At 44.3% G+C, this 16,625-nt stretch overlaps 1 protein-coding gene across 1 annotated transcript in view; it reads left to right on the top strand.

Moving 5' to 3' along the window:
* The window catches only part of LOC309543516 (fatty-acid amide hydrolase 1-like), a 72,241-nt gene that overhangs the window by 13,533 nt on the left and 42,083 nt on the right, over positions 1–16,625 (top strand). The window contains exons 3-5 of the mRNA XM_082275991.1: positions 6,803–6,936; positions 7,034–7,240; positions 7,321–7,361. Coding sequence (XP_082132117.1) covers positions 6,803–6,936; positions 7,034–7,240; positions 7,321–7,361 — 382 coding nt within the window. The remainder of the gene's footprint in view (positions 1–6,802; positions 6,937–7,033; positions 7,241–7,320; positions 7,362–16,625) is intronic.

Genomic DNA, 16,625 nt, shown 5'->3' with positions numbered 1-16,625 from the left:
CTAAGTCTATCTGCTACTAAGACCAGCGCTGTATCTAGGCCTAGGCCGACAAGGCCCAGGCCTAGGGCGGCACTTTGCGGGGGGGCGGCAAAAAAGCCGCCCCCCCCTGCACGAACTCCCCCCCAACCCGTCCTCCCGGGACCCGCCGGGTACCGGCAATGTTCTGCATCCTTCCTGCGGCCGCCCTCTGCCGCACACAAGCAGTGACAGACAGTCCCAGGCGGCCGGCGGCTTGAATAAGTAAACACACTTGCGGCTTGTTTCGCTGCAGTCTGAAGCTGCTGAAGGGGCGGCGTCGCGGCGATGTACTTTGCCAGAGGGGAGGGAGGGGAGGGACAGTGTCACGGTCCCCATAGATGCTTCTCCTAATTTAGGTGGTGGGGCGGAGCCTAATTCTCCGCCCACCCTCCTCCGCGCGGCCGACATCCCTGCACATCCATTCCCGAGAGGACGAGGAGAGACCGAGAGAGACAGCACTACTTTGCAGGGGATAGAGTCTGAGACTGAGCGAGAGCAGTCTCAGAGCACGGAGCAGAGGAGAACCCGGGAACCCCCAGGCCAGGACAGCAGGAGCAGCGAGCAGGTACTGTGCTGCAGCCTGCAGCTGTTCACTGACTGCAGTACATTTTAATAGAATGTAAACTGTTTAATGATGTTGCATTGTGATTTCATCAAGTGTTTCATGCATGCTGAAATCAATGAAAAATCATTAAACAGTTTACATTCTGTTAAGGTTCATGTACTGTTAAAAAAATAAAAAAAAAATATTAAATCTGAAAAAAAAAAATGTACTGCAAAATATGCTCTAATTACTACGCTGCCTGTATCTTGGCCTAGGCCGACAAGGCCCAGGCCAGGCCTATGGATGTTCTAGGGATTTTTTGCAGCCCCCCCACACAAAAAAGCCCCCACCCTGTCCCTCCCTGACCTGTCCCATGCTGCCTCCCACCGCCACAGGCTCCACATTACTCAGAATAACTGGATCTGATAAGATGCATAAATATGAGATCATTAAAATCACATAAAATCACATCCATAAAGTCCATTAATAAAGTGCATAGAGCATTTCAAGGTGCATTCATGAGGAGTCCAAAGTGCAATCATGCAGGATCAATGGTGTGAATTATAGGACCACCCTTGCATGCCACCACCTGGCTGTCGCGGCACTGAAGGTGGCATGCAAGGGTGGTCCTATAATTCACACCATTGATCCTGCATGATTGCACTTTGGACTTCTCATGAATGCACCTTGAAATGCTCTATGCACTTTATTAATGGACTTTATTGATGTGATTTTATTTATTTATCTCATATTTATGCATCTTATCAGATCCAGTTATTTTGAGTAATCACATTGTATTGGCACTTGGCAGTGTGTTATAGTGGGACGTCATCACGGTCACCATCCCTGCGCTACTGAAATTCCAGTTAAAGAGCCAGTTCTTTTTTGGTAAATTTTATTTTACATGCTGTGAAATTATTAGGCCCCTTTCACACTATCCATCCGTCGGACGGATTCCGTTTTTCTCAGCGGGGGATCGAGCCGCTGATCCCCTGCTGAGCAGCAGGAGGACAACTGTGTCTCCGCGCTGTGTGCGGAGACACAGCTGTCAGTTCCCCATGCATCTCTATGGGGGAAATCGGATGGGAATGGACCGCCTGTCCGTTCTCATCCGATCCCATCCGATCCGCTGGATGGATGGAAAATAGGGTACAAATACAAAACAATAAAATATACAAGTAGGCACTTGGTACCCACTTTTAATGTACAGAGAGGAAGAGGTTGGGCCTAAACAGGAAGGGGCGTGGTTTGCAGATGACAGGGCGGGTCTTAAACAGGAAGGGGTGTGGCCTTGACAGGAAGGGGTGGATCATATTTAAATTAGGGGGTGCACGAGATTAGTCAGGCCTAGGGCAGCACAAAACCTAAATACACCACTGACTAAGACTCCCAGATCTTTCTCCATTTTTGATACCCCCAGAGGGTCCCCCCCTAGCGTGTATATTGGCAATGCGTTTTTAGTCCCTAAGTGCAATACCTTGCACGTATCCACATTTAACCATGTAGTTGCCCACTCTGTAATTTTGATCAGGTCATTCTGCAAGATTTTTGCCTCCCGATGTGAAGTTATTGCCTGCTCAATTTTGTGTCATCTGCAAACACTGAGATTGAGCTACTGACCCCGTCCTCAATGCTATTTATGAATAAATTGAACAAAATTGAACCCAGAACTGAGCCTTGGGGGACCCCACTTACCACCTCAGACCAGTCTGAGTATTCATTATTTACTACCACCCTTTGGAAACGCCCCTTTAACCAGTTCTGTATCCAAGAGCAAACCTTGTGGTCGATGCCTGTGGACCTTAATTTACAAATCAACCGTTTGTGGGGAACTGTATCAAACACCTTAGCAAAATCCAGGTACACCACGAACACATCCGCTGGTCTCCCCCTATCCAACTCACAGCTCACCTCCTTGTAGAATGTTAACAGATTGGTTTGACAAGAACACCCTTTAGTAAACCCGTGCTGATTACTGCTGATGATATTATTGATTTTAGCAAACTCCTGGATATAGTCCCTTATCATCCCCTCCAGAAGTTTACATACTATTGATGTCAGGCTGACTGGCCTATAATTTCCCGGTAAATGCCTCTGCCATTTTTTTAATATTGGTATCACGTTAGCTTTCCTCCAGTCACCTGGTACATCTCCTGTCCTAATACTGTCAGCAAAGATCAGGAACAGTGGTCTAGATATAACCATACTGAGTTCATTGAGTACTCTTGGATGTACGCCATCCGGGCCTGGTGATTTATTTGTGTTAATTTTATCCATCCTTTCCCTGATTTCACCCTCTGTTAGCCATAGCGGCAAGTCCTGTGAAGTACTGCTAACCATACAGTCATGGTCAGTGTACCCCATACAGTCATGGTCAGTGTACCCCATACAGTCATGGTCAGTGAACCCCTCCTTTTCCTGTGTAAAGTCTGAGGAGAAGAAAGCATTCAGCACGGTTACCTTTTCCTTGTCCTCTGTGACCATCCTCCCATCATCGTTAATTATTTGTGCAACATGCTCTGACCTCGTTTTTTTTGCTGTTGATATATTTAAAGAATTTCTTAGGGTTCTTTTTACTATCTTCCACTATTTGTCTCTCAAAGTTAATTTTTGCCATTTTGATTTTGTATTTACATTTCTTATTTAATTCCTTGTATTGTTTGAAAGCCGATAATGTCCCCTCCGATTTATATTTCTTGAAGGCCATCATTTTTTCTCTAATAAGTTTCTTTACATTATGGCTAAGCCAGCCAGGTTTGGCTTTGGCTCTTTTAAAATTATTTCCCATAGGAATGTATTGAGAAATGCATTTGTTTAATACATTCCTAAAGCATTCCCATTTTTCCTCTGTGGTCAGTGATCCCAGGGTTTGGTCCCAGTTTATTTCCTCCATCATTGAGCACAATTTGGGAAAGTTTGCCCTTCTGAAGTTTAGGGTTCTTATGTTGAATGTGATCGACCTGTGATCGCTAGAACCCAAGTTGTCCCGGACTCCTACATCTGAGATTAGATCTGGGTCATTAGTAATTAATAGATCAACACTGCATTCATTCTAGTAGGAGAATCCACCATCTGAGACATGTAGTTGTCCTGTAAGGTTTCCATGAAGAGACGGGCCTTTAGTGAGTGTGCAATCCCCTCTTCCCAGTCAATGTCAGGATAGTTGAAGTCCCTTAATATGATGACTGTTCCCAGCTTTGCCACTTTACCCAACGGTGCCATAAATTCCAACTCTACCTCCTCCCTTTGGTTGGGTGGCCTATAACAAACCCCCACAATTACTTTTCCCTTATCACCTTCCCTATGGAGTTCTACCCACACGGATTCTAACTCCATATTTAACCCTTCCATAATATCACTCCTCTCAGCCATCCTTACATTATTTTTGATATAGAGACATACCCCCCCCCCTTCCTTCCCTGTCCTTCCCTGTCCTTCCGATACACAGAATACCCTTGGATATTGGCTAACCAGTCGTGTGAGGAGTCAAACCAAGTTTCTGTTATTCCCACAAGGTCTATGTCCTCCTCATGTAGTAACATTTCCAGCTCTTCCATTTTATTAGCTAGGCTCCTGGCATTTGCATATATCCCTCTTAGTTTAGTTGAAGTCGATATTGCATAGTGCTTAAATTTAATTTCTGTATGGTCTGTGGTTTGTCCGAACAGCCCCCCTAATTTTAGACGCTACCTTCAAGGACTGGATCCCCTTGTTTTTGAGGGGTCACTCCCTTGGACCTGTAGAGCACCCTGCCAGAGCACCTTTGGGATTGGTTTTACCAAGGATCCGGATCCCAGGGTCCAGCGCCAAAAAAGGACAAAATTACAGGCAAAACCCAGTATCTGCTTTCTTGAGGCTCGGGTACCATCTTTTTAGTCTTTGACTCTTTTTGGATGGATCTGATTGCTAATCCCCTTAGATTCAGAGATCTTTGATCGGGGATTGTAGCATAATCTTTCTTCTTCTTTAAAAAAACATAAAAATGTGGAGAGACTCTCCACCGTGACCATCACCTTTAAGACACTGGCGTAGAAACAGAGGTACTTCCTGTGTAGGAGGGGTTATAGAGAGGGACTTCCTGTGTGGGAGGGGTTATAGAGGGGGACTTCCTGTCTGATTGGTTGGCAGTGTCCTTCACCTGTAGGTGGCGTATAACCCATATGGTAATGAATATGGCTCTGTGTCCTGTGATGTACGATAAAGAAATCTGCTTATAAAATAGTTTACCATTTGCCAATATAAAAAAAATGTCTGGTCCCCTTATAATAGTCCTCTGTGGGATTTTCACCTGGATCGGGGGCCTAACAGTCCTGAGTGGGATATTCACCTGTGATTGGGGGCCCTAACAGTCCTACCTGGGATTTTCAACTGGGATTGGAGGTCCTAATAGTCTTCTGTGGGATTATCACCTGGGATGGGGGGTCCTTTAAAGTCCTCTGTGGGATTTTCACCTTGGATGGGGGGGGGGTCCTAACAGCCCTCTGTGGGGTTTTCGAATGGGATAAGGGGTCCTAACAGTTCTCTGTGGGATCTTAACCTGGGATGAGGGGTCCTAACAGTCCTCTGTGGGATTTTTCACCTGGTTTGGGGGGGTCCTAACAGTCCTCTGTGGGAATTTTCACTTGGGATTGGGGGTCCTAACAGTCCTCCCTGGCATTTTCGTCTGGGATTGGGTGTCCTAACAGTCCTGTGTGGGTTTTTCACCTGGGATCAGGGGTCCTAACAGTACTCTGTGGGATTTTCACCTGCGATGGGGGGTCCTAATAGTCATCTGTGGGATTTTCATCTGGATTCGGGGGGGTCCTAACAGTTATCTTGGGGATAATCACTTGGGATGGGGGGGTCCTAATAGTCCTCTGTGGGATTTTCACCTGGGTTTGGTGGTCCTAACAGTTATCTCTGGGATTATCACTTGCGATGGGGGGTCCTAATCGCCCTCTGTGGGATTTTCACCTTGGAATGGGGGGTCCTAACAGTTATCTCTGGGATTATCACTTGCGATGGGGTGGTCCTAATTGTCCTCTGTGGAATTTTCACCTGGGATCGGGGGGTATTAACAGTCCTCTGTGGGATTTGCACCTGGATTCAGGGGTCCTAACAGTTATCTCTGGGATCATGGGCGCCCGCAGAATGTTTTTCAGGGGGGGGGCATAATTTTAAGGTCACCCATGCCCCGCCCCTTTTCAACAATGTCATGAAGGGGAGGGGCTTAATCATTATACTTATTTTGAGTATATTCCCTTAAAGCATGTTATACAGCACAGTGCTTTGCTGTGTAATTTGGCCCCTTCTATCAGCTAAAATACCTGGCTGATCCTGCCTGGCTATGTTCTCCCCTCTGTAAACTGACCACGGTATATCATGGCTGCTGAGCCCTGACACTGTGGTCAGTTTACGTGCCTCCGTCATCCGCAGCCCTCCTGTCCTCCTCTGTCCTTTCTCCCCCCCTCCCTCCCTGCCTGTCTGCTCCTGTGTCAGTACCCACCCCCCCCTCCTCTCCTGCTGCTGTAGTTTCATTTAAAGTTCCATATTCTGTCTACAGTCTGTGTAATATTCCTGTGTGCCCCTGTGTCTGTTTTTTATAAAAATAAGCCGTTCTTTACAAGTATAGAGTGTCACTCGCCGCTCACGTGACCCGCCACCTCTCTCCTCCTCCTCCTCTCCCCCTCCTCCTCCCCTCCTAACTGACATCAGTGAGGAATCCTTGGCCCCGCCCGCTGCAGGCAGCTGTCAGCCGGAGAGAGCCGACGGGTCACGTGAGCGGCGCTCGGCCCTCTGAAAACTGGTAAAGAACAACTTATTTGTTTAAAACACAGACACACATGATTATTAAACAGAACAGACAGGATGGTATAAAGTGGCTTAACAACCACTTAAAAGGGGAAGTTGAGATTCCAAGGGGGGGGGGGCATTTGCCCCCCCTTGCCCCTACCTGCGGATGCCCATGTCTGGGATTATCAATTGGGATAGGGGGTCCTAACAGTCCTCTGTGGGATTTTCACTTGGGATCGGGGGTCCTAACCATCCTCTGGGATTTTCACCTGGGATCAGGGGTCCTAACTGTCCTCTGGGATTTTCACCTGGGATCAGGGGTCCTAATAGTCCTCTGTGGGATTTTTATCTGGGATCGGGGGTGCTAACAGTCCTCTGGGATTTTCACCTGGGATCAGGGGTCCTAATAGTCCTCTGGGATTTTCACCTGGGATCAGGGGTCCTAATAGTCTTCTGTTGGATTTTCAGGGTCATCCCTCCACATGTGGCCTGGCTCAGTATCTGGATGTTGTGGAGGAGGAGGACAGTGCCATCGTCCAAGTCTTGAAGAAACAAGGAGCCATTGTGTTTGCTAAGACCAACGTGCCGCAAAGCCTGATATGGTGAGGAGCAGCCAATGGCAGAGCTCAGAAACCCATAGACCCCAATCACATCTCATCATTCATTGGTTTACAAATCATATTTTTCATTGTTTGCTAGCATTGAGACCAGTAACCCCACCTATGGGGCGACCCGAAACCCCCACAACAAAGCCAAAGCCTGTGCGGGGTCCACAGGAGGGGAGGGGGCCCTGATTGGAGGTGGGGGCTCCATCCTAGGAATTGGAACAGATATTGGTGGCAGCATTCGTTTGCCGTCCAGCTTCTGTGGAATTGCCGGATTTAAGCCCTCACCAAACAGACTCAGGTGAGCTAATGATAGTAATGTCATTTATCATTGCCCTATTGGAATATAGAATGCTATCTAAACTCCGCCTTCTTTTCCAGCATTCGTGGCGTCCGCCCATGTGTGGATGGAATGACGACAGGTGAGTCCGCCTCAAGTGAAATGCGGTCAGTCTGTGAACTGCTAAAGATTACAGCAAAACTATTTACTGCAATGTGAATGTTCCAGTACTGCTCCCCTATGTGTGTGGCGTGTCTGCAGCCTCATGTCATATGACTCTGCTCCTTCCCAAACCTCAGTGTGTCAGTGGAGCTACAGTGCTGTGAAAAAGTCTTAGGCAGGTGTGATGCTGTAAATGAGGAATGCTTCCAGAAATCAAAGTGTTAATAGTTTATTTTTATCAATGAAGAAAATGGAAAGTAATCCAATCAGTTTTTGGGGTGCCCCCCCCCTTTTGCCTTCTTCTAGGTAGACTTGCACCCAGTGGGTGAAGGAATTTGGCAGGTAGATTGTTCTATGGCAGGTAGATTGTTCTATGGCAGGTAGATTGTTCTATGGCGGGTAGATTGTTCTATGGCGGGTAGATTGTTCTATGGCGGGTAGATTGTTCTATGGCGGGTAGATTGTTCTATGGCAGGTAGATTGTTCTATAGAAGGTAGATTGTTCTATGGCAGGTCGGGTTTTCTATGGAAGGTAGGTTGTTCTATGGAAGGTAGATTGTTCTATGGCAGGTCGGGTTTTCTATGTACATCTTGGAGATCTAAGTGCAGATCTTCTGTGGATGTTGGCTGCCTCCAATCCTTCATCCCAGAAGGACTCCATGATGGTGGGATCAGGGCTCTGAGGGGGCCAAGACATCACTTTCAAGGCCTCCTTCTTCTTCGCTACAATGCAGATAGTTCTTACATTACATTAACTGGATGTTTGGGGGGGTCGGGTTGTCCAGCACACGCCTTCCTGATGGTATGGTATGGCAAGAAGTATCTGCCTGTATTTCTCAGCATTGAAGACACTTTTGATCCTGACCAAATCTCCAACTCCATTTTGCACTCCAATCATTATTGTACTGCTCTCCAGCCCTTCCCCCAACAAACTGCCTCCTGCTGCCGCCATATATTTCACATTTTGTCTCCTCAGTCCAGAGCACCTGCTGCCATTTTTCTGCACCCCAGTCCCTATATTTTCCTGCATAGTTGAGTGGCTTAGCCTTGTTTCCACATCGGAGGCATTTTGGCCACAATTCTTCCATGAAGATTACTTCTGGCCAAACCTCTCTGGACAGTAGATGGTGGTACCTGTATCCTACTGGTTTCTACCAGACTTCTCCGGACAGTAGATGAGGGTATCTGGGTACCACTGGTTTCCTCCAAACTTCTCCAGACAGTAGATGGGGGTATCTGGATCCCACTGGTTTCCACCAGACTTCTGCAGACTGTAGATGGGGGTACCTGGGTCCCACTGGTTTCCACCAGACTTTCTACAGACAGTAGATGGGGGTACCTGGATCCCACTGGTTTTCACCAGACTTCTCTGGACAGTAGATGGGGGTACCTGGGTCCTACTGGTTTCCTCCAGACCTATCAGGGCAATAGATGGGTGTACCTGGGTTACACTGGTTTTCAATAGACTTCTCGGGACAGCAGATGGGGGCTACCTGGGTCCCACTGGTTTCCTCTAGACTTCTCCAGGCAATAGATGGGTGTACCTGGGTCCCACTGTTTTTTACTAGACTTCTCCGGACATTAGATGGATGTACCTGGGTCCCACTGGTTTCCACCAGGCATTTCCAGATAATAGATGGGGGTACCTGGGTCCCACTGGTTTCCACTAGACATCTGTAGACAGTAGATGGGGGTACCTTGGTCCTACTGGTTTCCTCCAGACTTCTCTGGACAGCTGAGGGGAGGGCTCAGAAGTAGAATCAGTCAGGAGGGAGCAGAGGACTGAAGGCAGTTGTAGGGTCAACAGCGACAGTAGGTCAACAACATCAATTGGCAGGTCTGTGCGGGAGAATAGCAGACCAAACAGAAATAAACAAAACCGCCAATCACGTTTAACTTCCGTAAAACTAAGAGGGGTATATGCTAATGCCAGGAGCCTAGCTAATAAGATGGATGAGTTGGAAATGTTAGTACATGAGGAAGACATAGACCTTGTGGGAATAGCGGAGACTTGGTTCGACCCCTCACATGACTGGCTGGCCAATATCCAAGGGTATTCGGTGTACCGGAAGGACAGGGTTGGTAAAAGAGGGGGAGGGGTATGTCTCTATGTCAAGAACAATATAAAGGTGCTAGAAAGGAGTGACATTACGGATGGGATGAGCATGGATTTAGAATCTGTGTGGGTTGAACTCGATAGGGAAGGAGAAAAGGGAAAAGTAGTTGTGGGGGTTTGCTATAGGCCACCTAACCAAGGGGAGGGGGTAGAGCTGGAATTTTTAGCACTAATAGGTAAAGCGGCAAAACTAGGATCAGTCATCATATTGGGGGACTTCAATTATCCCGACATTGACTGGGATGAGGGGACTGCACACTCACAGAAGGCCCGGCTATTCACGGAAACCTTACAGGATAACTACATGTCGCAGTTGGTGGATTCCCCTACTAGAGAGAATGCTATCCTGGATCTATTGATCACTAATGACCCAGACATAATCTCGGAGGTAGGAGTCCAGGACAACCTGGGCTCTAGCGATCACAGGATGATCACATTTAGTATAAATAACAATATAAAAAGGCAAGTGGGGAACATAAGAACCCTAAACTTCAGAAGGGCAAACTTTCCAAAATTGTACTCATTGATGGAAAGGGTAAACTGGGACCAAACCCTGGGATCCCTGACCACAGAGGAAAAATGGGAATGCTTTAGAACAATATTAAGCAAAGGCATCTTGCAGTGCATTCCTATGGGGAATAAATTTAGAAGAGACAAAGCCAAACCTGGCTGGCTAAACCGTAGCGTTAAAAAACTTATTAGGGGAAAAAAATTGGCCTTCAAGAAATATAAATCAGAGGGCACAGTATCGGCCTTCCAGCAATACAAGGAGGAAAATAAGAAGTGTAAACACGAAATCAAGATGGCTAAAATCAACTTTGAGAGACAAATAGCGGAGGATAGTAAAAAAAACCCAAAGAAATTCTTTAAATATATCAACAGCAAAAAAACTAGGGCAGAGCATATTGCACACATAATTAACGATGATGGGAGGATGGTTACAGAGGACACTGAAAAAGCAACCGTGCTGAATGCTTTTTTCTCGTCAGTCTTTACGCAGGAAAAGGAAGGGTACACTGACCATGACTGTATGGTTAGTAGTAATACACAGGACTTGCCACTATGGCTAACAGAGGGGGAAATCAGGGAAAGACTGGATAAACTTAACACAAACAAATCACCAGGCCCGGATGGCGTACATCCGAGAGTGCTCAAGGAACTCAGTATGGTTATATCTAGACCACTGTTCCTGATCTTTGCTGACAGTATTAGGACAGGAGATGTACCAGGGGATTGGAGGAAGGCTAACGTGATTCCGATATTCAAAAAGGGCCAGAGACATATCCCGGGAAATTATAGGCCTGTCAGTCTGACATCAATAATATGTAAACTTTTGGAGGGGATGATAAGGGACTATATCGTAGAGTATGCTAAAGACAACAACATCATCAGTAGTAACCAACACGGGTTTACAAATGGGCGTTCTTGTCAAACCAATCTCTTAGCATTCTACGAGGAAGTGAGCTGTGAGCTAGATAGGGGGAGACCAGTGGATGTGGTGTACTTGGATTTCGCTAAGGCGTTTGATACAGTTCCCCACAAGCGCTTAATTTATAAAATAAGGTCTGCAGGTATCGACAGCAGGGTTTGCTCTTGGATACGGAATTGGCTAAAAGGCCGTGTCCAAAGGGTAGTAATAAACAGCGCATACTCAGACTGGTCTGAGGTAGTAAGCGGGGTGCCCCAGGGCTCAGTCCTGGGACCAACCTTGTTCAATTTATTCATAAACAGCATTGAGGACGGGATCAGTAGTGCGTTATCAGTTTTTGCAGATGACACAAAATTGGGCAGGGCAATAACTGCACAGCATGAAGCAGATATCCTACAGAATGACCTGGACAAAATTACGGAGTGGGCAACGACATGGCAAATGAGGTTTAATGTGGAGAAGTGTAAGGTTTTGCACTTGGGGACCAAAAACATAAAAACACAATACACGTTAGGAGGGGAACCCTTGGGGGAATCAAAAATGGAGAAAGATTTGGGAGTCTTAGTTGATGATAGATTAGGCAACAGCATGCAATGCCAAGCGGCAGCTTCCAAAGCCAACAGAATATTAGCATGCATAAAGAAAGGGATGTATTCCAGAGATAAGACTATAATCCTTCCACTTTATAAAACTCTGGTCCGACCGCATCTGGAGTATTCTGTCCAGTTCTGGTCGCCAGTCCTCAGGAGGGATGTGTTGGAGCTGGAGAAAGTCCAGAGAAGGGCAACTAAACTGATTAGGGGGTTGGAGGACCTTACCTATGAAGAGCGGCTGCAATCGCTCGATTTATTTTCCCTGGAGAAAAGACGTCTGAGAGGGGACATGATAGCAATTTATAAATATCTTAATGGGGATCTCAGCTTAGAAGAAAAGCTGTTCATTCGAAGGAATTGCATGAGGACTCGAGGACATACAATGCGATTAGAGGAGAAGCGTTTTAACCTCAGGCAACGTGGGGGGTTCTTTACTGTTAGGGCTACAAGATTGTGGAATTGTCTACCACAAGAGGTGGTTTCTGCGGGTAGTATGGTGACTTTCAAAAGACTCTTAGACTTACATCTCAAGGATCAGGAGATTGAGGGCTATGTTAGATGATTACAGTCACACACACCTACACAGGTTGAACTGGATGGACTATTGTCTTTATTCAACCTCGCCTACTATGTAACTATGTAACTATGTAGCAGATGGTGTGACTGCAGGCTAGCTTCTTGTCTACTGACTATGGGCCCTGGCTTTTAAGGGAACACTGCTCTTTGTGGGGTCTATGCTGGGGGGAACCTTGGAGTAATGTTACTTTGGATTCAAGTCCATGTCTCCCCAAGACACACAGACTCTGGGACTCTAGGCCTAGATGGCACATTACCATTAAGGACTTCTCCACACAGTCAGACTCATAGCAGATAGTAATCTCATCAACTCAAGCCATATGTCTTTTACCCATTGTTAATTGTGCTAATTAACTCACCTATTGTCCACTGTGGGGATGTGTTTACATTTGTAATAATGTGTATTGCACTTTATGAATTTGATGCCGAGAAGTCAGACCTGGAATGAGGTCCTGATTAATCAAAGCATTGTCTAGGTGTAGATTTTCATTCACCTATGGTTTCTGTCCAGATGGCTATTTAATTAGCTCAGGTTAATTATGTTTCTGTGTGCAGTTTGTATGGTTAGGGTAGTATGATCATGAGGGGGATGTCCTCCTGTGTGGTAAATATTCTGTGTGAGTTTGTTCAATAAACAGTCCCAGATCTCATACAAGCTAAGTTGTTAGCTAGTCTTGTATGTTGTGCAGCTATAATATCTGATATCTATGTTCAAGACTGGAGGAAGCTGTGTACTGACAGAAGCACACAAGCGGACTGTGGGTCAGTTCCGTCACAGATGGACAGATGGCCAACCACTGGGTCTACGCTCCTCAACATTACCCAATCACTGTGTCTACACTCCTCAATGTTAATAGGACTATGGGACCCCGCGCTTATGGACTAAGTGCTAAAGTGCTAAATAAGTGCTAATAAATATAATTAGTGTTTGAATAAAAGCTGCTAGCTGCAGTAAAAAGTGCTGGTGCTCTTTTGGAAATGGGAAATGTGATTGCAGCGCTGCTTAAAATTAATTGTAATGATCTTTAAATTCAAGTGATTAATAATGCATAAACATTCATAAAATTCATAAAAATCATAAACTTCATCAAATGCAAATGTAATCATAAATAGTGCTTCAAATTAAATGTCCATTAATCCATCCTTCCGGAATGGTGAATCCTTCCACAATAATCATAAAGTGCTTGATCTGTGCTGTATGCGGGGTTTCCCCCTTTGGTTATCTACTTACCACCAAGTAGTTAATAGCAGGCATGAAATAGACTGTTGCACACAGCTTCTCCGATTAGTATAAAAAGATCGTTGCTGGAAGGTAAAGATCCATCCCCGGTATCCTCATAAAAGAAAACTGATCATGGTGAAGATCGTTTTAACAAAGCATTTATTGGGGTATACTGCAGGGTTTATACTCACAAACATAGTTAAAAAGCATGCAAGAATACAAAGGACGGCTCGGCGGTGAGCTGCTCCCGCAGCATACGATCCTCCGGCCGGGAATCACGTGGTACTCGCTCGACCAATCGTTAGACGCGTTTCGCTGTAAGACACAGCGTCATCTGTAGCTGACATGTAGAGCGTACCACTCTGTTAAATATGCTACATTGCCACTCCTACTTTGTATCCAGTCCATGGACTGATACATTTGCTCCTAGATGTTAACTGTTAATAATTCCTGTAAATAATATGCCGGAGTGAATGCTTTATTTGTAAACAGCATGTTAATGGAACTTTAATTTAAAAACAATGACTCAATCTCGGTATTTTTGTTATATGCTGAGGGCGCTCCATATTGCCCTCTCCTGGTGAATGCTACGAATTTCTACAATATTGATTTATTTCGGCTCATACATCTTTCGATTGCTCATGAGCGATTCCATAAATATAGTCATAAATATTAATAAATATGGATAATATTTTACAAGGTTAGAATAAAAATATATCATAAGCTAGACAAATCAATAATTACAGGCTAAAAAGATGTTAATAAAATAGATTAAAAACTTACTGATAAATAATTATATAAAACTACTAAAAATCATTAATAAAACAATTTATATCAATTTCGACGTTTAACCCTTTAGGTGTCATAATATCTAATTTGTGAATCCACCATGTTTCATTTTGTGAAATGGCTCTTCTCATATTGGTACCTCTCCAATGTTTTTCTATTGTATCTATTGCACAAAATTTCAGTTTGCTTGGATCTTTATTATGGCAAATTCTAAAATGATTAGATAAACTGTGCTTTTTAAAACATTTTTTGATGTTTGCAATGTGTTCTCTGAGTCTTATTCTTAATTCCCTGGTGGTACGTCCTATATATTGGAGTCCACATTCACACTCCAATAAATAAGTGACATGGGTGGTTCTGCAGGTTATGAATTTTTCTATTTTATATTGGCGCTTTGTGACATTTGATTTAAAATGTGTTTCTTTTTTCGATTTATTATTCTTTTTACATGTGCGACATATGACACAATTGCCGCAACGATAGCATCCTTTTTGGTCTAAAAACGTCACCGTTTTTTTCGGAGGGTCAGGTATGTTTTTGGCAATTTTGTCTTTAAGGATGGGTGGTCTTCTATAGATGAATTGTGGTTTTTTCGGTATAATATTCTTAAAAATCGGATCTCTCATTAAAATGGGCCAGTGAGTTTTAAAAATGCTCTCTAGTTGCTTGTACTGTTGATTAAAATCTGTGCAAAAAGCGGTTTGATGGATTTTCTTTACTTTTTTGCTAGGTTTTAATAATTCTTTTCTATCCATGTTGATGACTTTCTGTTGGATCTGATTAAGAGTTGTGGGTTTATATCCTTTGTCTTTGAATCTTTGTATTAACATATTAGATTGCTGTAAATAATCATTTTCAGACTGACAGTTTCTCCTAAGTCTTAAGAGTTGTCCTTTGGGAACTGCTGCTAACCACTTGGGATGGTGATTGCTGTTGTTTTTTGTGCTAATGGCTGGAGCTAATGGAGGAGGAGATTATCCCCACGAGGGATTCATCACCAGAAAGGGAAAGTGTTTCATCACCCTTTCCCTCAAATACTCCAACTCCAAGCACTTCCTGAGCCAACAAAACCCCCCAACATTATGTTGACTCACCTCAATATAATGTACCCACACACAATAGGTTTGAACCCATTTACCAACACTCCCCATCCCAAAGACCAAGAGGCCCTCCACCCTATTACCATCAAGGTTACCAACATCAACCTTCCTACCGAGGGGATTTTTGGAACAGGGGACAGGGAAGACCACCTTGGAGAGGGAACAGAGGGAGAGGCTCATATTGGGGTCCACCAAGGGGCAACCCTTATTATTGGAGACCCAGAGGTTACCACCAGGGACCTCCCCCATATCAAGGACCACCCATACAGCCACAACACACCGAAAGAAAAGAGGATGCAGAGGGGGGGGGGGGGGGAGGAAAAAGAAAGCGAGTCAATTAGGAGTGGGCATTTGAGTAGCGTAACTTTCACAGATGAGGAATTACGTATTCTTGATTTGGGACTCAAATTTGCCCCACCCCCCCCTAAAAATATAAATAAATTTCAGGCGTTCATCGATTTATAAAAATTCGTGAGAACATTGAATATCAAAACATTTTTTGCAAATAAAACAAATGATAAAATAGAAGACCCACAACAAAATGATATTTTACATAGTGATCTCAAAAACAGATCAACGTTTAACCCAAAAGTCAACAATAACCAATGTTTAGATGTTTTTAAACTCATGGTGCAGCAAGACATTGAAAATATATTTATTCACCCAGTCCCAGGTAGCAAGAAATTGCAACAGAACATAGAATCTCTAGAGAAAAAGAAAAGTATAGTAATAAGGCCTGCGGACAAAGGAGGGGGAATAGTAATTTTAGACAAAAAACAATATATGGATGAATTGGATAGGATAGTAAATGACAGTGAGACTTATGAAAAATTAAGTGGCAACCCAATAAACAAACTCAAAGCCACATTAACTAGGAAAATAAAAAAGGCGTACAAAGATGACATCCTAAATAAAAAAGAAATGAAATATTTGGTACCTGAAGCTCCGAAGATGCCAATTATATACCAGGTACCAAAGATTCACAAGAATCTGGAGAAGCCGCCCGGACGTCCGATTATAAATGGAATAGAATCAATTTTTTCAAGGGTGGGTGAATATTTAGATTTTTACCTCCAGCCATTAGCACAAAAAACAACATCCTACCTCAAAGATAGTAAAGATGTTTTAAATTACATTGAACATTTACAAGTAACGGACAAGCTAGTGTTGATGTGAATTCACTATATACAAATATAAACCAAAAAGATGCCATGGCAGCAGTCAATGGGCTTTGAGGGCAGATAAGAAATGACCTCCGTCCCAAATAGAGTTTTTATTAGATATTTTAGAATGGGCCATGTGCAATAATTATTTTTGGCACTGCAAGCACTTTTATAAGCAAACAAAAGGCGTAGCCATGGGGGCAAAGTACGCACCTACAGTAGCGAATATATTCATGAACAAATGGGAAGCTGATTA

The sequence above is a fragment of the Pelophylax lessonae genome (assembly GCF_965119305.1).
Source record: "Pelophylax lessonae genome assembly, contig: HAP1_SCAFFOLD_152, whole genome shotgun sequence".
In the NCBI taxonomy this organism is placed as follows: Eukaryota; Metazoa; Chordata; class Amphibia; order Anura; family Ranidae; genus Pelophylax; species Pelophylax lessonae.
Note: the sequence above shows the minus strand (reverse complement) of the source record. Positions and strands in the feature narration are given on the sequence as shown.